General features: G+C 43.6%; 1 protein-coding gene across 1 annotated transcript; it reads right to left on the reverse strand.

The window, feature by feature from the left end:
* Positions 1 to 22,294: 22,294 nt before the first annotated feature.
* Positions 22,295 to 23,245, reverse strand: LOC139784542 (uncharacterized). The gene has a single exon (XM_071723724.1). It carries the CDS (start codon positions 23,243 to 23,245, stop codon positions 22,295 to 22,297), a length of 951 nt encoding a protein of 316 aa, XP_071579825.1.
* Between the last annotated feature and the right edge of the window lie 1,774 nt (positions 23,246 to 25,019).

Genomic DNA, 25,019 nt, shown 5'->3' on the forward strand with positions numbered 1-25,019 from the left:
AATAAAAGTATAATGTGTAAGCAACTCGTTTATGTTTGTGGGAGCGTGAGCGATATAGACCAGCCTTGTTCGTACAAATAGTCTTTATTAATTCGTTCACGACAATAGTACGGATCGCTCTTTCCTGCTAGGCAGCTACGCAACGACTCTCTCGTCTCGTGGTCTCGCCACGCCACCACCGTTAGCTCGCAGGGGCCTCGGATTGGCCCGTCTGTGTCCTCCTATTGGCTCTCGCGAGGGCCTCCGATTGGCCCGTCCTTGAGTCCTTTTATTGGCTGCCGCGAACCGGCAGCGCTGTCGATCGGGAAGTTCGGCGGTAGGTTTAAATTCCCGGGGAGACCGTGGTAAATTGCTTACACTCGGCCTTTCCTGCCACCGTTGCCTGTCCTCAGGCATGTTAGAATAGCCTGCTGCTTGCTGGTAGTTTCCTCTCAGCCATAGTCCTTGGTGACCGGCGTGGTAAAACCGGTGCACCTATTTATCCATCCTAAATCCGGAAAATTTGGTGTCATTGTCTTTTATCCCATGGCTGGCACAACCACGCCGTTTAGCTAACTTTTAGCCCGAGTAAGCTCACAATGACAGTACAATAATTCATCCACTAACGGCGCCAACTTGGATTTCTTAGGCACACCCATATACAGCATCCGTCTTAAAGGGTTTCATCAGCTACAACCAAATTCCATAAATTATTATCTTTTCTTCGTAATCAAAATCAATCAATTCGTAACAATGGCTACAACTACTAAATTCTATTTACTTCTGGACTACCGGCTACAACCGACAGTATCATTAATAATAATTATTTAATAATTACTATAACAGTTTTATTACCAACGGCGGCTACCGTAAATCAACAGCAACAGCTGTAGAATTTGTTCAATACTTGGAACGATAGGTAAACCAACGGCAACAACCGTGGAACCTCATAACCCTGGCGGCAACTACCGCCAAGCCAACGGCAACAACCGTATACATGGTTCAGTAATCGGAACAATGATAACAACGGCTACAACCGTGAATTCATCATATTTCCTGACGGCAACGACCGTCAACGGCAACAACCGTATAACTACTTTAACCTTAGCGGCGACTACCGCACCTCTTATAACAGTTTATTATCACGGCTACAACCGTGCAACACTGCTCGCGGCCACACTACCATCAAAGAGAGCAACTAATCACTCACCTTGAACAGTGATCCACGGTTTCATATTGTCGGCGGCGGCAATCGTCCGACCTCGCTTACGTCCTTCTCTTAAGTCATCGACCTCATATCGATCATTGATTAAGACTTTCCGAACTCGAAATGGGCCCTTAAATTTCGGATGTAGCTTCTTACTACTGCCCGTTGCCGGATCACTTGTGATTCGTACCAAAACTAGATCACCAGCTTTGTACTGAATGGCATTACGACGAGTTTTGTCATAACGCTCCTTTTGTTCTTGCTGCTTTGAATCAATATGCTCCTTGATCTCACTACGCAGCTCTGTCAGGTCCAACCGATGTACGACATCCTGGATCTCAGCTAAAAGATGAGCTTCAGCCACACCCCGCGTCTCACAACCAATGAGTGCCTTTAATGGAGTGGTGTTGATGCCTTTATTGTACATGGTGTTCATAGCACTCTGGATTTGCTTCACAGCCGAATCCCAATCATCAGGATCCCGTCCAGCCGTAGTAGTAGCTAAGGCCTGCACGATAGTTTTGTTATACCTCTCGCATTGCCCATTGGCCCGTGGGGTAGCAACAGCATTCAACACATGCTTGATGCCATAAGTGTTACAAACGTCCGAAACGACTGAGACGTGAAGGCAGTTCCTCTATCGCTGATTATTCTGGTGGGAACTCCAAACAAATAAATAAAATTAGTCAGAATCTTCACAACATATTGTGTTTTTTGACTTTTTACTGCTTCAATAATAGTAAATTTTGTGAACGCATCCACCATAACTAAAAGGAACTTATTTTGTCTCCGACTGGTTTCAAAAGGACCTACGTGGTCGATATGCACCGTATGAAACGGGACCGGTGCCTTTTCAATAATATTCAGCTTACATTGCTTTTTGCCAGATGTATGTTTATAATAGGCACAATTCAGACAAGCATTGACGTATTTTGTTACAAACCGCCTCATGCCAGCAAACCAGTAATTTCTCTTGAGACGCTCCAACGTCTTTTCTGCACCTAGATGACCCGCGTCGTCATGGCACAATCTGCAGACTTGCATCCGCGCGTTCTGTGGTACTATCCACGCCTTACTATTATCACCTAAGCGCCGGTATAGTTTATCATCATGTATCACATACTCATCGAAATAGTGTTTAGTCTCGCCTGTTGGCTTCCCATTTAACAAAATATTACGGATCCGCACCAACTGCTCATCTTGCAGTTGAGCAGCAAGTATCCAATCGCCTTCTGTAATGTCAATCTGAGCAACTTCTAACATTAGTGGCATAGGGTTGCGACTGAGTGCATCCGCGTGTCCCATTTTAGCTCCTGCACGGTACTCGATCTCAAACGTATACTCTTGCACCTCAAGCCACCACCGGGCTATTCGTGGTAATAAGTCCCGCTTTGTAAAGGTCGCACGTACCGCGGTGCAGTCAGTTACAACCTTGAAACAGATTCCTAACACATATACTCTAAAATGTCGCAGGGCCAATACAACGGCCATTGTCTCCAGCTCGTATGAATGGTAACAACGCTGATCCGCCGTTGTTTGTTTACTAAAGTACGCTATCGCTGTCATCCTACCATTAACTGGTTGTAGTAACACGGCACCAACGCCGATCGCGCTCGCATCGGTATGGACTTCCGTCGGCTTATTCGGATCAAAGATTTGTAATACCGGTCGAGTCGTAAGTTTTTCCTTAATCGCGGCAAAGGCCTCCTTTTGATCCTCTGTCCACGACCAGGGTTCGTTCTTTTTCGTAAGTCTAGTCAATGGCTCGGCCATTGCTGCGAAATTTGCAATAAACCTTCGAAAATAGCCTGCCAACCCTAAAAACTGTCGTACTTGCTTAACAGTTCGAGGTGCTTCCATACACATCACAGCCTCGATTTTTCGACGTCCGGGTCGAACTCCTTGACTACTAATTTCTCTTCCTAAGTACTCGATAGACTCCGCAAAGAACGAACATTTCTTTAGCTTAAGAGTTAATTTATGATCACGGAATGCTTCCAGTACTCGGCGCAACCGACTCATCCCTTCTTCTATAGTTTTTGATGGTATGATTACATCATCCAAATACGGAAACGCTATTAAACCTTTTAATACTTTATCCATCAATTCCTGGAAAGTCCCGGGTGCATTCATCGGACCAAATGGCATTCTCAAGCACTCATAGTGGCCATCTGGTGTGATGAAAGCTGTCTTTTCAATCGAGTCGGCCGCCATCGGTACCTGGTAGTATCCCGACGCTAGATCTAATCCTGTAAAGTAGCAACTACCGCCCAACTGATGTATTTGATCTTCGATCCGCTGCATAGGGTACGGCTTTTTAACTGTAATCGCGTTTGCTTTTCGGAAATCAATACACATACAATATTCTCCGTTACTCTTTTTCACGAGCACAACAGGGCTTGCATAAGGCGAATTCGACTCTCGAATTATACCATTCACTAATAGCTTCTCGACTATATCTCTTAGTATTCGTTTCTCAAATTCCGCTAACCGATACGGACGATAAACTACAGGTACGTCTGAAGTACAATGTATGCTAAACGAAATAGTGTCTGTCTTTCCTAAATCTTTCATTGAGGATGACACGCAATCCTCGAATTCCCGAATTAATTCGACACATTGTCGTCTCGCCGTTTCGTTAATAGGCCCCACACGTATCGAGTCTTCCATCGACACATCTAGGAAATTTACACTAATGATTTCTTTTGACAACTTATTCATATCAGGCAATTGTTGGAATAACAATTCCTTACCGCGTTTAATAGTTATTATATGTTCCTGTTCTAGGAAGTCTCGACCGACAATGATCTCATATGCAAGACAATCATCCGGTATAACAATCGCGTTAACGCACGCTTTCGCATCCATTATCATTATTTCACAGAGGGTTGATCGATCACCGGTTACGGTCTGCCCCGCGAATCCTTTTAATATTACACTTGACCTTGGTACGACAGTCATTTTATATTTCTCGACAACCGAATTCCGCAATAAGGTACAACTGCTTCCTGTATCGATCAATCCTTTAATCTTACGCCCATTTACTATTAATTCTCGTTCATACAAGTTTGACGCCGATCCTTCCGATCTCACAATATTTACATCTTTATTCTGAGGGCACTTAGCGGTAAGATGCCCTTTCCGTTTACATTTTTCGCATTCTACTCGCGGCTCGGGACATTTCCTCGCATAGTGACCCACTTTTCCGCAATTATAACATTCTACTTGCGGTTTGCTTTGATCACTACTATCATTGATTTTATCCGTTGTTTTCGAAGTCTCGTTATTTGCGTTTTGCGACTGATTTAATCTCGGGTGTTTCGAATACCGGTCTTTCCGATCGCGCCCCTGACCTACGGTCGGTGTACCTTTGTTTTTCTCGCCCTTTGGCGGCAAATCCCCGAGAGTCGACATATACGCATATAACCCGTTTGCATCGTTCAGTTGCGCGGATCGCACCGTTCTCGCGATATTTGCGTCCGTTATCCCGCCAATTACCGCGTCAATTATATATTTATCCGGTATCTCTATGTCTAACTTACGCAATTTACTCAGTTTTTGGAAACAGTAATCTCCCAACGCTTGGCCAGGAAGGCTTTCGTACAACGCGGCTTCCTTGAATAGTTTATGGAAAGGAATGGACTTACGAAACTGTTGTGTTAACTCTCTTTTCGTTTCCAACCATGTAACGGCCAACCGTGGTCGCATATCATACCACTGGCGAGCATGACCCTTCAGTCGGCTCGGTATTAGCCTCATGATCGCTCGGTCATCCCAATCATACTGTACCGATAGCTCGTCCACGTGTTTGATCCACTTTTCGATAACCAATTCGTCCTTCGCTGGGTCAAACGGTGGAATCATTAGCTCATCTCCTCGATGTATGCACGATCCACGTGTATGTGACCGTCGGTCCAAGCTTTCTACAATGCGTTCTAGCCTCTGAACGCGTTCATCGTTATTTCTTCCTTCATCGTCTTGTGTTGAAGCAAGTGAATGACGCCTCTTTCTTCTCGACGTCCTACTCTCTGAATCGCGATGTGATTCACGCGACTTATGGCGGCCCATTATTCCCGCCCTACGTATACCTACGTACTTTCAACTTCAGGATTTCCGAGCGCTGCGTGGCACGCGCGTTATCCCACTTCTGATATGTAAGCAACTCGTTTATGTTTGTGGGAGCGTGAGCGATATAGACCAGCCTTGTTCGTACAAATAGTCTTTATTAATTCGTTCACGACAATAGTACGGATCGCTCTTTCCTGCTAGGCAGCTACGCAACGACTCTCTCGTCTCGTGGTCTCGCCACGCCACCACCGTTAGCTCGCAGGGGCCTCGGATTGGCCCGTCTGTGTCCTCCTATTGGCTCTCGCGAGGGCCTCCGATTGGCCCGTCCTTGAGTCCTTTTATTGGCTGCCGCGAACCGGCAGCGCTGTCGATCGGGAAGTTCGGCGGTAGGTTTAAATTCCCGGGGAGACCGTGGTAAATTGCTTACAAATATTACAACACGATCAACATTTTTCTCGTGAACGGCTAAACGGATTTTAACAATTCTGACGTCAATTTTTTTATTTATAAACGTACATTCTAGACATATTTTTGGATATACAAACATCGTATTTGTTTATAAAAATATTAATTGTTCATAACTTTACACTTTTTTTCCACTCGAAAGTCAATTTTCACTGCACGTTATTGTACATTTTTTGTAAAAACATATTTTTAGTCAGATTTCTTCGAATATCGTACTCTCTTGTTTTCAAAAGACCTGCGCAAAGAATTTCTTTTGCGTTTCAATTTTTCTACAGGTACATCTCTTTTTAGGTTCCAACAATAGTCCGCCATCATGTTCACGTCCCATGTTCCTTGATACCTATGTTCCATTTCTCGGATGTCTTGATGAAACCTTTCACCTTGCTCTTCACTATAGTCACCCAAATTTTCCGGAAAGTAGTCGATATGAAAATCAAGGAAATGCAATTTTAAATTCATCAAGCATCCTAATTTGTGAAAACTGCATACCATTTCAGCTACAATTTTTCTGTAGTCATTGGATTTGTTATTTCCCAAAAAATTGTCTGTTACATTTTTAAAACTCATCCAAGCTGACTTCTCGAGTTTGTTCATTGATAACGGAAATTTTTTATCGTTCAATAAAGTCCTAATGTCTGGTCCTGTGAAAACACCTTCCTTAAATTTAGCATCTGAAATTTTAGGAAAAGTTTCGACTATGTATTGAAAACATTGTCCATTTTTGTCAAGTGCTTTTGTGAACTGCTTCATTAATCCAAGCTTGATGTGAAGTGGAGGTAATAAAATTTTAGATTTTGGAACTAAAGGTTTTTGGATAACATTCTTTGTTCCTTGTATGAGCTCTTTTCTTTCCGGCCACATTTTTTTTTATAGTAATTTTCACGGTCTCTGCTATCCCACAGATATAAAAAACATGGAAACTTTGTGAAACCAGATTGCTGTCCTAGGATCATAGTTACAATCTTGAGATCCCCACAAATTTGCCACTGGTGTTTGTTGTAATTTATTCGTTCTAACAATACTACTAAGTTATTGTATTTTTCTTTCATTTTCACCGAGTGCGCAATGGGCACAGAAGCGTACTGATTCGTATTATGAAGAAGTACAGCCTTTAGACTTCTGATTGACGAATCGTTAAAGAGTCTCCATTCTTCAGCCTTGTAACAGTTCGGTTTAAGGGTATTAATCAATCCCTCGACATCAGAGCAATAAACCAGAGAGGATGAGTCATCTTTTGAAAAAAATGGTCTAAAATCTTTTTCTCTATCGCGATATACGTAGGCTGATGCTCCTTTCGCTAACAAATTTTTGCTTTTCAACACCGAAACTAAATATTCTGAACCATCTTTAGGCAAACCCAAGTCCCTCACCAAATCATTCAACTCTGCTTGGGTGAAAGTTTCTGGTGTCTTTTCTGTGATGAAATCTGAATCACTGTTATCATCATAACTCCGGCTATCCGTCTCACTGTCGTTTGCAACAGTACAGTCTTCGTCAACAGAATCCGCACTTTTATCAGTCTGCTTGGAGGTTCCAGACTTGTGTGCACTCACAGGGAACTCAACAGAAGGAACTTTAGCGTAATCTATTTTCAAATTGCCGACTCTTATCATTTTTGTCATGCAAAAGTAACATTCTTCTCGACATTTTGGTTGACTCCATCTCATGGGTGATTCAAACTTTACATCTTTCTGATCGTGATTTTTATCAAATTTATATAGCATTTTTCGACATGCCGTGCAAATTGTATGCGGCACGTAGTTGAAATTCAAATTTTTTATTTCAATTTTAAAGATGTCTAAATACAGTTCTTGTATCTTCTTGTTTATGGTGCGACGAAACTTGGGTTTTTCGTACTGACCACAAATGTAGCAAAATTGATCAGTGTCACTATTGCACTCGTGTGTACTGCTCTTGGCTGCATTGGAACTGAGTTCCTGATTGTTTTTGGTTTTGGTTTTGGTTTGTGTTTTCTTGAATTTTCCCATGATGTTCAAAAATACCCGCACGTTAGGGATCCTAGCCCGATCGTAGGTGAGTCCGCCGTCCTAGGGGTGATAACCAAAATACCTCCCCTGGCCTAAGTATAATGGCTTTCCGACTTTGATGAGGACATAGTCAACTCATCGTCGGACACACTACGGCATCATTCTCACACCCTAACGCCCCTTGCAGGGCAGCGCGCTTACGCTGGCTTCGATACTGCTATGGTGTAGGAAGCAAATCATTCTACACATCCCAAAAAGGGCAGTTGTCATCGTTCCTAGTGACCACGGCAGCAGCAGAGTTTAGAAAAGTGAAGCTTATTCGTATACAGCTCACAGAGGTTGTATGGAGGGCCTCAATCTCTTGATAGATGCAGTGAAAATGAACTTTTGAGTGGAAAAAAAAGTATAAAGTTATGAACAATTAATATTTTTATAAACAAATACGATGTTTGTATATCCAAAAATATATGTCTAGAATGTACGTTTATAAATAAAAAAATTGACGTCAGAATTGTTAAAATCCGTTTAGCCGTTCACGAGAAAAATGTTGATCGTGTTGTAACATTATACTTTTATTGTTAATAACTTGCGAAAAAAATTTTTTTTTCGCGACCGAAACTCGGGAAAACCTTTTTTAACATAAAAGCTACAACAAAATCCACTTTACAGCTCAAAAAAACGATTTCAGATGTTTAGTAGCCAACTTGGAAAAATTCACCCTAAACCCGAAATTCAAGGTCAAATAAAAAAAAACTGGTAAGCAAAAAATTCCAAAAATTTGGATTTCGACTATGCTCGACCAATACTACAATGCTATATAGGTCGCTTTTTTGGGTCCGCAAATTTTTTTTTTGTGGCTGTGTTATAAACAATCATAAATAAATTATTAACTATGTCAACAAATATTTTTAATTTATTCCCCAGATCATATATAACAACTTTTATACAAGTCAAAACCTTGGGTGCGGTCCGGTCAGCGCTACAAATGCTTCGTATTGTTTGGAGCGTTGTTTTAACCAGTCCACTTGGCACTTCGAAGTGTTCCAATAGCATGTATGACGTCATTAATACGTCATAGATTTTCACTTCCAACTCGCTTTCAATGCTGCTGCTCTCCGAGGTAGTACGACTGAAGCGTGTAGTTTGAATGTGCAAAACGCGGGAAAGCAACGCTGTAAAGTTTGGTTAAGTTTACGTACTGCTGTATGTCGTGCTATATACCGTGCTGTATGTGTACATGGTGTATAAATTATTAAAAAATTGAGAAAGAAATAAAATTTAAGAGAAAATGCCGATCTTAAAATTATTTGAAGGAGATACAGGAATGATTTATAACCTAGAAGTTTCTGAAGAGGGTGCTATTGAGGCTAACAAAAGTAATAGCGCTATATGATCTGTATCTACCCAGATAGCACAAACGTCCTTAGGTCATCTTCACTACATCCAGGGTGTCCTCAAGATGTCCTCATGCAGGACTTCTGGATGTGTCGAGGATGATTTGAGGACGACTTGTGCTATCTGGATATATGTAATTTTAGTTTGTAACTTAGAAAAGAGGAGTGAATGGCCTTTAAATTTTAATTTTTTTTTCAAACAGATACGCTATTTGCGACGCAATTGTTACATAAATATAAGGTTGCTAGAGAGCAACAAATTGCCAAGAGTGCCAAAAAGACAATTGTCGAAGATGCTGGAAGGATGAATTGTCAAAGTCAGTCAGTTACTGAAGCAGGTATAAATTTATTTATTTGAAATATATGTATATATATATATATATATATATACACGTTATACATATATATATACACACGCACACACACACACACACACGCACACGCACACGCACACGCACACGCACACGCACACGCACACGCACACGCACACGCACACGCACACGCACACGCACACGCACACGCACACGCACACGCACACGCGCACGCGCACGCGCACGCACACGCACACGCGCACGCGCACGCGCACGCACACGCACACGCACACGCACACGCACACGCACACGCACACGCACACGCACACGCACACGCTCACGCATACGCACACGCACATATATATATATATATGTGTATATATGTAATTTATACATACCATTTTGTAACTTCCTGTGCGTTTCCACTGTATCTGTGACGTTATAAATAATTTTTTTATATGTATACTTATAATTATACAGTCTGCGTGATGTTGATACACTAGGAGCAGCCATTTTACTGATAATAACGTTTTGCTTGATAAACAGCGTACTTTTAGTTCGCTAAAAACCATGGCAACCGCTGAGTGAACCAGAGTGAACGTGTTGAGATTTTGAATGCGCTTACAATCGTTCAGCAGAGAATCATAAAACGGTTGCAAACTGTTGCGTTCTGCTGAACGCAGCCAATGTGTTTCTATAATTGTTTTGTCTTCAACTGTTCATTTTCATATTTATTTAATTTTATTATGAGTCTATATAGCTATCCTTGTCTTACTCATTGTGAATTTGTATAAGGTCGGTATTAAACTATCCTCGTCTTTCGTATAGAAGTCGTACGCTAATTTAATTCATAGGGGGGAAGTATTAAACTATCCTTGTCTTTACATTCGTGGCATAAGTCTGTCTTTCTCAGATTCGTGAAGCGAATATTCAATTTTCAATCTCATTTATTAATTTAATTAATTTAGATAAAAAATCGGGGTTAACGCTATTGACGTTTAGGGACATGGAAGATTCTATTTTTAGCATAATAATTAGGTATCAAAATTTTCGTTTGAAAATGAAATTTGTTATAGCCAAAATGTATAGAAGACTAAGAATATTAATATAGAAGTGGTTTGGTCTTCCTAAGTTTAAATGGTAAAAAGTTTAAAATGGCGGACACGAAACTTTAATAATTCATAACTCGAAAACGGTAAGAGATAGAGAGATGGAGTTTCTTTTGTTGGATTCAGGTAATTGAGGGCTTTATTTTAGGGCGTTAAAAATTTTTATGTTTTACGGATTTCCGTAATTTTTATCTTGGAATTGAAAGAAGATACGAAGTGGCGGTTTTTGTTAGGTTATTTGACATGCTCTGCTGAGTGATTGTAGTAATTTTATTGATTATTTTCAATAATAATTTTACGATAAATTTTATTGTTAATTAGTTTATTTTAAGAGATGCAAAAATAATTTATGTACAAAAGTTGTTTAATCTTTTATGATGGTTCCGATAGTGGTATTAGTTAGGTCTGTTAATGACATAATTTAATTATTTATAACAATCATGTTTGGAAAACCCTAATGAAATAATTATTATTTTGACATGATAATGTTCTTTAGGCATAAAAGGTTATATTCTTATGATTGGTTTGCCTCTAATTAATTAATTTATATTTTATTTCAATTTTATTAATGCATCTATATAGAACATACGTTTCTTTCCGTTAGATTCATGAGTCAAACTAAATTTACATTACATAAAGGATCTTATAAAGCCTGTATTAGCAATGAATAGCAATGAATAATTAACTTTATAGATTCTGGGGAATTTAACAAATAGTTGTCAAAAAAATTTATAGTGTAGTTTATAAAAATGGGGCTTTAGCATGAAGAGGTGCCTTAAGGCAGCCATCTTCTATAGGCTCAGCCATGTGTCAGCTGTTTTATGTAACTCGTGTGTTATGACAGTTTGGTTAAAGGGCGATATTATATTTTAATACTGTTTTCAGGTACTATGCAACAGGGATGGGGAAGAAGAAAAATTTTATGCGGCGAAATTTATGCGGCGGAAACCCACCGGTGGTGTGTCGTGAGACGTGACATCTTTCTCCTTAGGGAAGTTCAGGTTACGTATAGTTTACGTTTATTTTATATAGAGTATGTTTATTACGTGTAATTAGTTATTTATTCCATTCTCATGTAGGATGTGCGGTAGTGCAAGAGCTGTGCTGCCACGGTTGGATTTATCTGAACCGGATTATTGGTTCTTTAGGTAATATGCTAAAGTACAAAATATATATTTTGTTTTGTGTTTTTGTTTTGTTATATATATTCGTTTTAAATTCTTAACGCGTACTATTATTTGTAGGTTATAGTTCTTGTATTTTATCCATACTAGCATTGTATTTATTATTCGCTAAGCATGTTTATTTTTATTTTGTTACAGGTCTTGTTGCATCGTTGTCACTGCGATTTCGTTGGATGGATGCGATAAGGGACAGTTTGAAAGTTAAGTTGATCTTATATTTTTATTATTACTATATATCCAGTATCATTACACAATCTAGTTTTTTTTTCTTTTCTCTTTTATATATATATATACTACTTGCGGTTGACTTCCGTTTCCGGTGCGTTAGAGAGTGACACGTGGTGACTGGGCAGTTCTTTTCGGCAGTGTGTGAGAGCGTAGAAGAGTGTGAGTGGAGGTGTGAGAGTGAGAGGGAGAGAGTGGAGGAGCGAGAGTGCAGGTAGAAGTGGAGAGGGAAGGTGTGATTGAGAAGGATAGAGGAAGAAAAAGGTTCGGAAAGCGTGAGTGAGAGCGGGACGGGCAAGGAGCACGCGGAGCGTTAAGAGGGAAAAGCGTCGAGCGGAGAGCGGCCGCGGGCAGGGAGTGCGTGAAGTATAGACAGCGCGCAGGGCGGCGAAAGAAACGGGCTAGGGATATATAGTATAAGAAGGGAGTCGGCCAATAGCAGGTAGAGATGAGCGGAGAGAAAGAAAGCGGGATGGAGGGAAAGAAAGGGATTATAAATAAAGTAAAGGAAAGAGGTAGAAGTGGGAGCTTGGGAAATTTAGACGAGTTATGGAAAAGGAAGAGAGAGGAATTAGATAATAGCGGGGGGGAAGACATTTTTAAAAGAAGCAATAAAACGGCAAGGTCTCCTAAATCAGAAACAGAGATAGGTGAGAAAGAGTTGAGGGAGGTAATTATTGAAATGAGAGAGGATTTCAAGAACATGAGGGAAGAGATAATGGTAAGAGCTGAGATGAGAAAAGGGATAGAGGAGATGAAAGAGATAATGAGGGAACAGGGGAGGGAAATTAGACAAGAGATGGAAGATTTAAAAAGAACCATGGATGAAAGAGAAAGAGAAGATAAAAAAGAGAATAATGGAAATGGAGAAAACGATAACAAAAATGAAAAAAAAGGGAATAGGAAAAGAAGAAGACGTAGGAGAGAAGGGACTGGAGAGAAAGCTAAAAGAAATAGATAAGAAATTAGAGATGAGAGAGAGAGAAGAAAGAAGAAAAAACATAGTTATGAGAGGAACAAAAGGAAAGAGGAACAAAATAGAAAAAGAGGTGAAAGAAATTCTAAAGGGGATAGGAATAGAGGCGGAAGTGAGTTGTAAGAAGGTCATAGAAGATGGCGGAGAGAGGGGCGTAAGAATGACAGTAATAGGTCTACAGGGATTGGAACAGAAAAGAAAGGTCATGATGGAGAGAAGAAGACTAAGAGAAAAAGGGATAAGAATAGATGATGACCTGACATGAAAAGAGAGGAAGATGAGATGGAATTTAGAAGACATTGCAAGACAGGAGAGAGGAAATGGTAAGAGAGTAAGGGTAGGATATGGAAAAATACAAGTAGAAGGAAAATGGTGGAAATGGGAGGAGGATGAAGAGATATTGCGAGACAACAAAGGAAAAGTGTGGAAGAATAAGAGAAGCAGAGGATGGAGGCAATCCAGAAGAGGAAGATGAAGAGGACAATGAAGGTAAAAAGGAGAAGGAAGAAAAGAACGTAGGAAGAAAAGACAGAGAGGAGGATAAGGGAAACGGAGAGAGAGAGAAAAAGGAAGACAGGAGGGAGGAGGAGACTTGGAAGGTGGTTTTCTGGAACGTGGCAGGCATAGCAAACAAGGATAAAGAGTTCTGGGAAGGGGTAAAGGAATGGGACGTAGTGGTAATGATGGAGACATGGCTAGATGAGAGGGGATGGGAGGAGATGAAAGAGAAGATCCCAAGCGAATACAGATGGAGAGTGCAGATAGCGACCAGGAAGAACAAAAAAGGAAGGGCGAGTGGAGGCATGTTATTAGGAATACGGAAGAGAATAGAAGAGATAAATGAAGAAAAAAGGTTATAAAAAAGATTATATGTAAATAATGATATAGACAGGAAACTAGAAGGCTTGAAGGATAGGATGGAAAAGGGGGAGAAGGGTGTAAAAACTATAATAGGTGGAGACTTTTTAATGCTAGAACGGGTTGGGAAGGAGGTTGGGAAGAAGAGGATAAAAGAAGAACGGAAGGAGGAGGGAGAAGATCAAAAGACAAGAAAATAAATGGAGACGGAAGAAAGCTACTGGAATTCATAGAGAAAAGAGATTGGATGATATTAAATGGAGGCGTGAAAGGGGATGAGGAAGGCGAATTTACGTACACAGGAGGGAGAGGCGAGACAGTTATAGATTACGTTATAGGAGAGGAGAAAGTTAGAGAAAAGGTGGAAAGACTGGAAGTAGGAGAAAGAGTGGACTCAGATCATCATCCATTAATAGTATGTGTAAGGGGTAAACTTGAGAGAAAGCAGGGAAGGAGAGAGGGAGAAAGAATAAGAAGAAGAGGAGTATGGGGCGAGGAGGGAAGAACACAGTTCAAAGAGAGGTTAGGGATGATAGAAGGAGGAAAAGGGGAACTACAAGAAGAGATAGAAATAGGAATGTCAAGGATAAGTAAAGTAATAGAGGAGAATAAAAACGAGGGTGGGAGAATGGCTAATAAGAACAGAAGAGGATGGTGGGACGAAGAATGCAGGGAGAGAAAAAGAGAGGTGAGGAAAGAGCTGAGAAATTGGAGGAAAGGAAAAGGAGAGGCGGAAAGGTACAGAGAAGGGAGGAGGGAGTACAGAGAAATGTGCAAAAAAAAGAAGAAAGAGGAAAAGGAAAGGATGATAAGAAAAATAGGGGAAGCGAGAACGGAAGGAAAGGTATGGGAGTTGATAGGCAGAGTAAGAAAAAGAAGGAAGAGGATAAACGAAGAGATAAAGCTGGAAGAGTGGAAGGAGTACTTCATGGAATTAATGGGTGGAGTGGAGAATAGGGTAGTGAAAGGAGAAGGAGGAAGGGACAGGCAAGAAGAGGAGGAGATAGAACTGGAAGAGGTAAGAAACGTAATAAAGAAGTTGAAAACAGGAAAAGCAATAGGCAACGATGGGATACCGAACGAGGCGTGGAAATTTGGAGGAGAAGAAATGGTGAAATGGATATGGGAAATATGTAAAAGGGTCTGGAAAGGGGAACGTTGGCCGGAACAATGGAAGGAAGGGGAAATAATTCCAATAATAAAGAAAGGAGAAGGGCGAGAGGTGAAGAATTATAGAGAAATAACAATTATGTCTTCGATGTACAAGATCTACACAGCGATACTAGCAGAAAGGATAAGGAAGGAGGTTGAAACGAAGAATTTGATTCCCGATAATCAGGCCGGATTTAGAAAAGGAATGGGGACGATGGACCAAATATTCACACTGAACTACTTGGTAAACAGACAATTGGGAAAGAAGAAAGGAAAGATGACAGTATTATACATAGATTTGAAAGCGGCGTTCGACTCGGTGGACAAAGAAGTATTAATTGGGGCGATGATAGAGAGAGGAGTGAGGAAGGGACTAATAGATAGGGTAAAGGAGGTATTGAGAGAAACGAAGAGCAGGGTAAGAATGGGAAGAGAGAGTGGAGGAACATTCTGGTTAGCGAAAGGCGTGAGACAAGGGTGCCCATTAAGTCCGATACTCTTGAACCTATTAATCGCGGATTTGGAAGATTATATGAAGAAGGGAGGATTGGGAGGTGTGAAGCTGAGAAGGGAAAAGATTTACACGTTAATGTATGCGGATGATATAGCGCTGATGGCGGAAGAGGAATAGGACATGAGATCGATGATAAGTAGACTAGAGGGATACCTGGACAGGAAGGGTTTAACATTGAGTATAGAGAAAACAAAAATAATGAGATCCAGAAAGAGTGGAGGAAGGAAAAAAAAAGTATGATTGGAGATGGAAAGGAAAGAAGTTATAAGAAGTTAAGGAAGTCAAATACCTTGGATACACACTGAAGGAAAATGGGGGACAAGAGGCGCACATCAGAGAAAGAAGAAGGAAGGCGGCGAGAGTAATGAGGGAAGTTTGGGGGATAGGGAAAAGAAGGTGGAAAAAGGATTGGAAAAAAAGGATCTGGTTGTACAACACCTTGATATGGATGGACAGTGATGGGATACGGATCAGAAGTATGGGGATGGAAGGAAAGGAAAGAGATAGAAGGTATACAGGAGAGATATCTCAGATGGATATTTGGGCTAAATTGGAGGACACCTGGATATATGGTGAGAGATAAAGTGGAGAGGGAGAAGATGAGAGGCAGAGCAAGTAAGAGAGCATGGAAATTCGAAAAGAAGCTAGAAGAGGGCAAGGGGGATGGAGGGGGAATAGCGAGGAAATGTCTAGAAGAAATAAAAGAGAGATGGAAGAGGGGGAAGATAATAGGAAGGTGGGAGCAAGAAAGAAAGAGTTCACGTGACGTAATACCTCGTGTCTCCCGCGTGTCGTGACTGTGGTCCTTGTCTTGTGTTTCAGGGAGAGTGTTTTTAGTGGGTGCAAGCCCCACTGGCTGGGCGTGCGCGAGGCATTTTCACTCTTCCCACGGGAAACAAAAAAAAGAAAGAAAGAGTTACCTAGAAGAGCTGGGGGTGAGAGTTGAAGAGGAGGAAGAGTTGGAAGTTGAAAGTTTAGAGAGCAAAGAGAAATTGAAACAAAAGCAAGAAAGGATAGAAAAGATCGCAGACTCGAGATACAACCGGTGGTATAAATTTATAAGGAAGGACGGGATTCCGGAATACTTAGAGAAGGACTGGGAGGAAGCAAGGTGGAGTAGAGTTGCAAGGTTTAGACTCGGTAATGAAATTAGGGAAGGACTATATTGGGAAAAGGAGGAGAATAGAAGGTGTAGGATGTGTGAGAGGAAAGAGGAAACATGGGAACACATATGGGAGGAGTGTACGAGATGGGAGAAGTGGGATGGAGAGGGGTGGCAGGAAGTGGTGGGGAGGTTACTGGGAGAAAGGGGAGAGGGAGAGGAATGGATGAAAGCGATAGAGGAAATGAGACAAGAGGGAGGGAGGAGAATGGAAGTGGGGATGAGAGAACGGTATGAGTGAAATGTATGAGAGAGCGGTATAAATGGAAGGATGTAAAGGAAACGGAAGTCCAACTTTAGAGATAAGTTAGATATAAGAACGAATAAGCGAATAAGCGTATAAGCGTAAAGCGTATAAGCGTATAGAGGCGTTAAGCGTTAAGCATAAGCGAACGAGCGAGAGAGCGAGAGAGCGAGAGAGCGAGGCCAGGGCGGGATAGGAAGCACGAGTATTGTGCAGGGTTGGTACGTCCCTTCAAAACGCCAATTGTACAGGGTTGGGTACGTCCCTTTAAAACGCCCTTTAAGACCCCTTGGGGGTAAATAAAGTATCCATTCATTCATACTACTTGCGGTTAAATATATTTTCAAGCACTTGTTGCGTTCTATTTCTTCTTTTCTTTCTCGTCGTATTTTCATGTCTGAAGAGTCGTGACATTATGGTCATGTACAGTGGCGAACCACCGTCTTCCAACAATGGCGGTCTTCCGCTTCTCGGAGATTCTTTTGTAGTGGTTGGCCTGTGATATCTTTTATTTGATCCAGCCAGCGCGATGGAGAACGGCCTCTTGGTCTCTTCCCCTCAACTTTCCCCTGTACAATCAGTTTTTCGAGATTGTCCTGGTTTCTACGTGTGATGTGACCAAAGTATTGGAGAACTCTTCTGCGGCAAATAGTGGACAGTCGATCGGTGATGTTCAGCTCATTGAGAATTGACACGTTCGTTCTTCTTGCCGTCCAGGGGATGCCCAGCATCCGCCTCCAGCACCACATTTCAAACGCATCTATGCGGCGTCTGTCCGTCGCCTTGATGGTCCATGTCTCCACTCCATATGAGAATATAGAGAACACTAGGGATCTCACCAGGGCTATCTTTGTGTTCATTGTTATTTGTTTGTTTTCCCATATTCTCCTGAGGTTCGCCATGGCTGTTCGCGACATTGCTATCCGTCTTCTTATCTCTACTTCGCTTCCTCCTATGTTGGAGATTAAGGATCCCAAGTAGATGAACTCCTTGACCGTTTCCATGTCTGGGCGTACATTGTTTCGTTGTATCGTGTTGCCCCTGTCAATCACCATGAGTTTGGTCTTCTCCAGGTTGATATGTAGACCTACTTCATTGCTTTCCTTGGTAACTAATTCCAGCATTTTGGTTAGTTCCTCTTCGTTTTTCGCTATTAAGGTGGTGTCATCAGCGTATCGGAGATTATTCAAGTTTTTGCCGTTGATTATTATTCCCCCGTTGTATCCTTCCAGGGCGCGTCTCATTATATATTCGCCGTAGACGTTGAATAACCTGGGTGACAATATGCAGCCCTGCCGCACTCCTTTATGTGTTTTGAAGGGTTTCGATTTTTTGTTCTCCAGCTTAATGACAGCCGCACTCTCCTTGTACAAATTGCTTATCAGGGTCACTAAATGATCCGGGACTCCCATCTCTCTTAGCACTTTCCATAGGTCTTTCCATCTTACACAGTCGAACGCTTTCTTGTAGTCTATGAAGCACAGGAACATAGGCGTATTAAATTCGCGTGCTTTTTCTATCAGTTGGCGGATGTTAAATATTTGATCTCTGGTTCCTCTGCCTTTAACGAATCCGGCTTGTTCAGGAGGAATTTGGTGAGACAGATACTGCTGCAATCTCCGGTCGATTATTCTGAGTAGTACCTTGCTGGCATGGGATATCAGAGATATTGTGCGATAGTTTTGGCACTTTCGTGTGGACCCCTTTTTATGGATGGGTATTACTGCAGATTTGGCCCAGTCCTTAGGCCACTGGCCCGATTGCCAGACGTTGCGTTCTATTATTCCTTTGCAAATCCAAAATACATTATTCACGTTTAAATATAGTAGGTATAGAAGGCCGCTTCCACCCCGGGGGCAATGAGGGGGGGTGAGGGGCGGGGGGTATCGGGTTACGCGGGGGGTGAAGGGGAGGGGGAGGGGGCGGGGTATCGGGTTACACAGGGGTATCGGATTACGAGGGGGTGAGGGGGAGGGGGGTGTATCGGATTACGAGGGGGTGAGGGGGAGGGGGGTTTCGGATTACGAGGGGGTGAGGGGGAGGGGGGGTATCGGATTACGAGGGGGTGAGGGGGAGGGGTGGTGACCTTGGCATACCACATGTATGACAGATATCCGGGATGACTCATATCCAGGATGACTCACCGGGATGACTCATATCCGGGATGACTCATATCCGGGATGACTCATCGGGATGACTCACCGGGATAAATTTTTGCATAACGCATAACCCCTGGTTTCACCGGGATAACTCACCCGCGCCGCGGGTTCGCGCCGCGGGTTCGCGCCGCGCCGCGCCGCGCGGGGGGGTCCGCGCCGCGCCGCGCCGCGGGTCCGCGCGGGGGGGTCGGCGTCGCGCCGCGGGTCCGCGCGGGGGGGTCGGCGTCGCGCCGCGGGTCCGCGGGTCCGCGGGGTCCGCGTGACGGTCGCGTTAGCGGTCTTACCTTCTTAATTTTGACGAGGAGGGGCCCCATGGCCGCGGCCCTCCATTCGTCGCACATAGCCAGTAAAGCCTCCCGCGGATTCTGGGCACCAGGGCGGCGGTTAGCGGGAGGAGGAGGAACCGCTAGAACTAGAGCCGCTAGAATTGGAACCGCGTCGAACAAAAGTTCATCAGCTAATCTATTGTCCTCCTCCGTCGGAACATACGCGCGACCCTGCGCGAGGGCCGCGGCGTAAAACTGTGCCCGCCCGCGTCCGAGGGCCGCGCGGTGATCCACGTAAACTTGCACCCGCCCGCGTCCGATACCAAGTGGTCGGATAGGGTTCAGCAGCGCCCGCCCGCGTCCTATGGCGGGTGGCTGACGCGGGGGTTCGGGAGCAGGCGGAGCAGCGAGCCACTCACCCTGATTCTGATCACTGTCAAAGTCGTTTGATTCCTTATAATCACCCACTTTTACACGGCCTCGCACAATTTCTAGAGGAGGCATCACACACAAACAAACAAACAAACAAATATTTAATATAATTATAAAAATGTATATAAACGAAACACGTTGCACGCTCACGTACGGCCACGACGAGACTGAATTCAATGACGCTTCAGACGGTTGTAGAACGGAGAAGTCGCCAGAGAAAAATATAATGGCGGTGTATAAAACTGATAGTCGCTTCCAGCGAAGTCTCGCGCTACAAAGGCGAGCGACGACGTCCGCTAGAATTTCGGCTGCTTGAATTTACAAACAAGTATCGCATATCATAATATAGAAGCGAGGCGCCGATGCTCCGGCCGACGTCGCATATACGACTCGAATATAAATGCGCGCGAAGAAATTATAGTATGATTTATACTTTAAAAAACAATCTATCTACGCAGTATGTAAAAGACAAAGGAAAAAATGACGTCATCGGGACGATGATCGACTCGATAACGCGTCGAACCTGTCGGAACATGTTCGTCGTAAACAACATTTTTATGGAAAAAGGGGGTGTTATCGCGTAGACTAAACAATTTCGCGTTATTTTTTACGACGCAGTACGCGAGACAAAGGAAGAAATGACGGATTGCCGATGATCGACCGCATCAAAGCGATGATAAAAAATTAAGGTAGGGATGGACATGCATGCAAAGAAATTACATCGTTCATTTAGGTGTAAAAAAAGCCTGTTTATTTAATTCTTCTTCTTTTACATAATATATCTTACATACTAAAAAACTAAAGCTGCGAGCTCACAATCGATGAGCTGATTCGTATTGAACGCATCGCTAGCGTATATTACATTCGACGCTTCCTTGGGATCCGTCACGGTGGACGCGATATCGGAGAACTGCGCAAACTTTGCATCGACCGTCGCAAGTATTCTGACCAAACGATCGAATCTCGCATCGATGCACCGATCGAGATCGAACATACGACGCAACGTCGATTCGGTCATCATCAAGCGTACGTTTGCAGATTCAAGACGTATGAGTTTGACATTATTAACCGACGTACAAACTCTCACCGTTAGCGGTCCAACATTTATAAAACTATGGACATCTTTGTAGTCGTTGCGAAAGAAATTCTGAATGTTTCGCCGTTGCTCGTAGAGTGCCTTTCACGTTTCGAGAGACAACAGCAGTTCCTTTCCTCGATGATCTCCAACGGCGATCTCCACGTAGCTCGGTGGGCCCACGTTGATACCAATTTCGAGGAATTTATATCCCGTAGCTGTCAGCGCGTATCGTCTGCCGAGTATACGTACCGCGCGACGATCCCCCGAAATGCTGTATAGAAAAAATGAAATTAGTTTATTTTCGTAAGTAATACAATTTGTAAAGATATAAAAACTGGGAGAGGCTCTATTTTTTTCTTAAAAGAAACTTACCTATTACATCTGGCCTCATACGTTTGAGTTTCAACGTCGTGAATCGGCACGTAATAATTCACGGCATTCGCGCGTTTTCCACCGTTGTTGCTGTTGCTGCTGCTGCATCCTTCAAAGGAGAACATTTTCGCTCTCTAGGCTCTGAGAAGTTGACCGTCAGTACAAGCGATCGCGACAAGACTGATCGTGTAAAATTAATCTAGTATACGCGACAATTCCAAAAGTAATGATGTGGTGGGGGAAAGGGAGAGGGGGAATTAATGTTTATATATAGAACTGCGCAGTGGATTTTTTTATTAAGAGAGGGAGAAGTAAAGCCTACTCTAACGGTGATGATGGGGGAGGGGGAGTAAGAAATAAAAACATTATAAAAAGTTATATATAATTTATTTTAAAAAAAAGATCGCAAGTTCTTATGGCGTCGCGCGCGACCACCAGTTAAATAGTTTTATTACATTTTGTAACGCGCAATTCTTTTCATGTTTTCCGCATCGCATAGTATTGGTGTCACCTAGTTTATTCAAAGATTCGATATCTTCGTAATGCGCATCCAGAGTCTCGACGATTAGGTTTTTTCGCGCATAATTCTCCAGCAGATCCACCAGCCATTCTCGTTTCTGACATCCCTTGACGTACACGAGAGTCGGTATCTCGTCGTCGTCGTCATCGTCTTCTTTCTCATCTTCGTCTTCTTCTTCTACACCAAGCACGGCCGATGTAATCAGGCGTTTCACCATGCTGTACGGCACGTTTCCGTCTTCCCATCGTAATCCATGGTGATTGCGAATCATCAGGTAGCACACGATTTATCGGATTTTGTGAGGAGATTCCACGGCATGGGGTAATTAAAGATGTGATGCGACAGAACGCAGCCATTTCTCAGCACAGCCACCTCCTTCACGACAAATTTTATCCCGACGAGGAATCCTTGCAGGTCCACGAATGTTGGTACGGACATGACGAGACTTCTTTATCTCTCTCTCGTCAATGCGTCAATCGAGAGGAATGACGCGCAACTCTGCAAACCGTCTCGCGACACTCTGATTTATACTTCCCCCCTCCCTTACCCCTCTCAATAATTGTATCGAAGACTGATGGAAAGAGAGAAAGAGAGAGAGAGAAAATATTCACGTCGACGTTGCCGCAAACGCTCAGACTATTCTGCGCACCACGTTCGTCAACGGGTTGTACTCAATCACGCGGTCGTGTATGATGAGACAGTAAGCGGAGGTATTCGGCGGTACGTTCTCCATGCAATCAAATTCTATTCTGACATCCACGGTGGCGTTTTTGACGGATTCGTTTTGGCGAGAGCAATCGATGATCACAAACGGGCCGTTACGTAGAAAAGTCGAAACGGTGAGACTCGGCTCGAGATATTCGTATCCGTAGTAGCCCTTGCAGAAACGCGCGTACATATCATACAGAATCGCCCATCTGTGTTTACCAAAATCCAAATTCAAGTCGTCGTATGGATAAACTTCTGAGTTTAGATAGAGTTTTACGTTGGTCAAGTTGCAATCGTCGAATCGACTTGTGTCGGCGGACATGATGTTCTTCCGACCCGTCTGCAGAGCGAAGACGACGTATCGCGGTTTCTCGAGCTGAGTCGCGGTCTTAATGGCCCACGAGTGCTTGGTCGTGTTCTGCAACAGGGGATACTCGTACAGACCCCACGAACGGAAACCCATACTTAGATATCGTCCGTTTTCCAAGGCGCGCAACATCGACAGCTTGTTGATCTCGTTCAATACCACGTGAGGCATTCGCCATTGTATCTTATGTATTTTGATGGTGGGCTCCAACGCGAGACTTCCCACCAGGGAATTGTTGTCGTTGCGCGATCGTATCAAGATCAATTTGTGACGAGCATTGATCACCACGCGTTTGTAATCCTCGCAAAATCCCAGTAACGTGTTGAGCGGTACGCAGAAATTGAAATATCCATTCGGGTTATTCTGTGGCTCCCAGCCAGCGTTTCTCAGGATCACGCTTCTGTCGGACGATACCGTAACGTAGTTCTTGAGCGTGCTGGTTATTCCTACGTTTCTGCAGCGATCAATCTCCATACCGTCGAGCTCGTATCGAATCTCGTCGAACATGAACGCAACGCAATTAGTCCCCAGTACCACGTTATCGACTTGGCCGGCTGCTCTGGTCACCGCCAATGTTCCTTCGACGTAGAGAAAACTTTCGCACGGCAACGTATACAGATCCTGCTGTTGTATGGGTATTCGTATCTCGTCGCTATAGTCAAACGTTGTGTTGGCGTACGGTTTGTACGTGTGAGTCTCGATCTTGACAATGCGATCGTCGAAGACCGGCTCGACATCGGAGGCGTCCGATGTTGAGAATTTCAGTCATCGTTCAGATGTTTCGCACCGCGAATCCCAGAGATTGTAAAAATTTAACGTTCAACGCGTTGAGCTTTTTTCTCGTCGCTTGTTTAACACCGTCGAATGTCGACTTGACGATATCGTCGATCGGCGCAGCCGTAAAGATATTATTGTTGTTATCTGTCGCGTGCTCCGAGTCGTTCAACACTAGCATCTTATATGTCGCGCGCACACTCACGCTCACGCACACGGCTGCCGCGTTATCGCTCTCGCCGTCGTACGTGCAATCTGACGGTGATCTCTTCTCCGCGAAAATCGAGCAATCGTCCGTCTTGATCAGCGACGCGTATCGTTAGATCAGTAACGCTCCGCGCGATGATCGGCAGATAAATGATCTGCGCCGGCGTTTCCGATATCTTATATCCCGGTGGTACGCTCGGTGAAAACTCGTGTATCGTATGAACGCGTTTGCCGTTGCTGTACGCACCCGCGGTCACGTTACACTCCACGCGGATAATGTTTACGTTGATAATATTAATCGGTGCGTCCGATTCATGCCACTGTCCCGGCTGCAATACACGCGTCGACGAGAATCCCAGCAGCGATCCGACGTTGTTCGGTTTGTTAAAGTTCACTCTGAAAGCGCACTTGATCTCGCTTTTCATCGTATTGTAATTTGCGCGGAGCACTATCGGGTACTCCGCGACCTCGTCTTCGTAGCCGTTCGCGCGAACGTTCTCCTCTCGCGCGACATTCGCGACCGACATACGATCGTCGTCGTCGTTGGAACGAACCACGCGTCGCGGACGTTTCCGTGAAATTTCACGTTTCAAAAACTCGTGTATGGCCCGTATCTCGTACGATCCCTCGGGAATCGTAATTTCCGTGTCATCCTCGTCAAAATAAAATTTATTATTCAAAGAATTCACGTTCGGAATCGTATGATAAGTCTCAAAACACGTTAGACCGAGCTCGTAGTCACCGTCGCTCAGATCCACGGCGGGAAATTAGTGCTCCGCGAGGATGCTGCTCTTCCCGGTCAGTGTGAACGTTATAGACATGTCGACGGGAGCTGTTCGATGAACACTGAGTCTCCGCAAGGCGCGTCGTCAGGTTTTAAATTAGCGTCGATCGTCGTCGATCGTCCGGAGAAATTGCAAGCACAATTGTCCACAGATGCTCTGATCGTATCGCTGATAAGATGTGTGATTGTACTCGATCTTCGTCACGCTCGGTCCGAAATATCGCACCAGTTCTTTCGGTGGTCGAAGATTGCCGAAACTATCGAAATATACGACTCAATCTCCCCTCTTGGCGTACGCTACCCAATGGGTGCCGGGGCAGCTGCATCATCCAAATTCACGATACCGCTCTCGTTTCGACGTACGCCATCGACGATCGGTAACGAATCACGCATGAAAACACCTCTGAAGAACGGTACGCGCATTCGCCTTGCCAGTCGACTCAATTGTACGTTAGTCGTAATACCCGTGGGCATATTTAACGTCTTTTTGACGTTTTTTTTTCTTTCTAATCTTCA

Source organism: Temnothorax nylanderi, unplaced genomic scaffold (genome assembly GCF_030848795.1).
Source record: "Temnothorax nylanderi isolate EJ_2023f unplaced genomic scaffold, tnyl_v1.0 TNYL_tig0641_pilon, whole genome shotgun sequence".
NCBI lineage: Eukaryota > Metazoa > Arthropoda > Insecta > Hymenoptera > Formicidae > Temnothorax > Temnothorax nylanderi.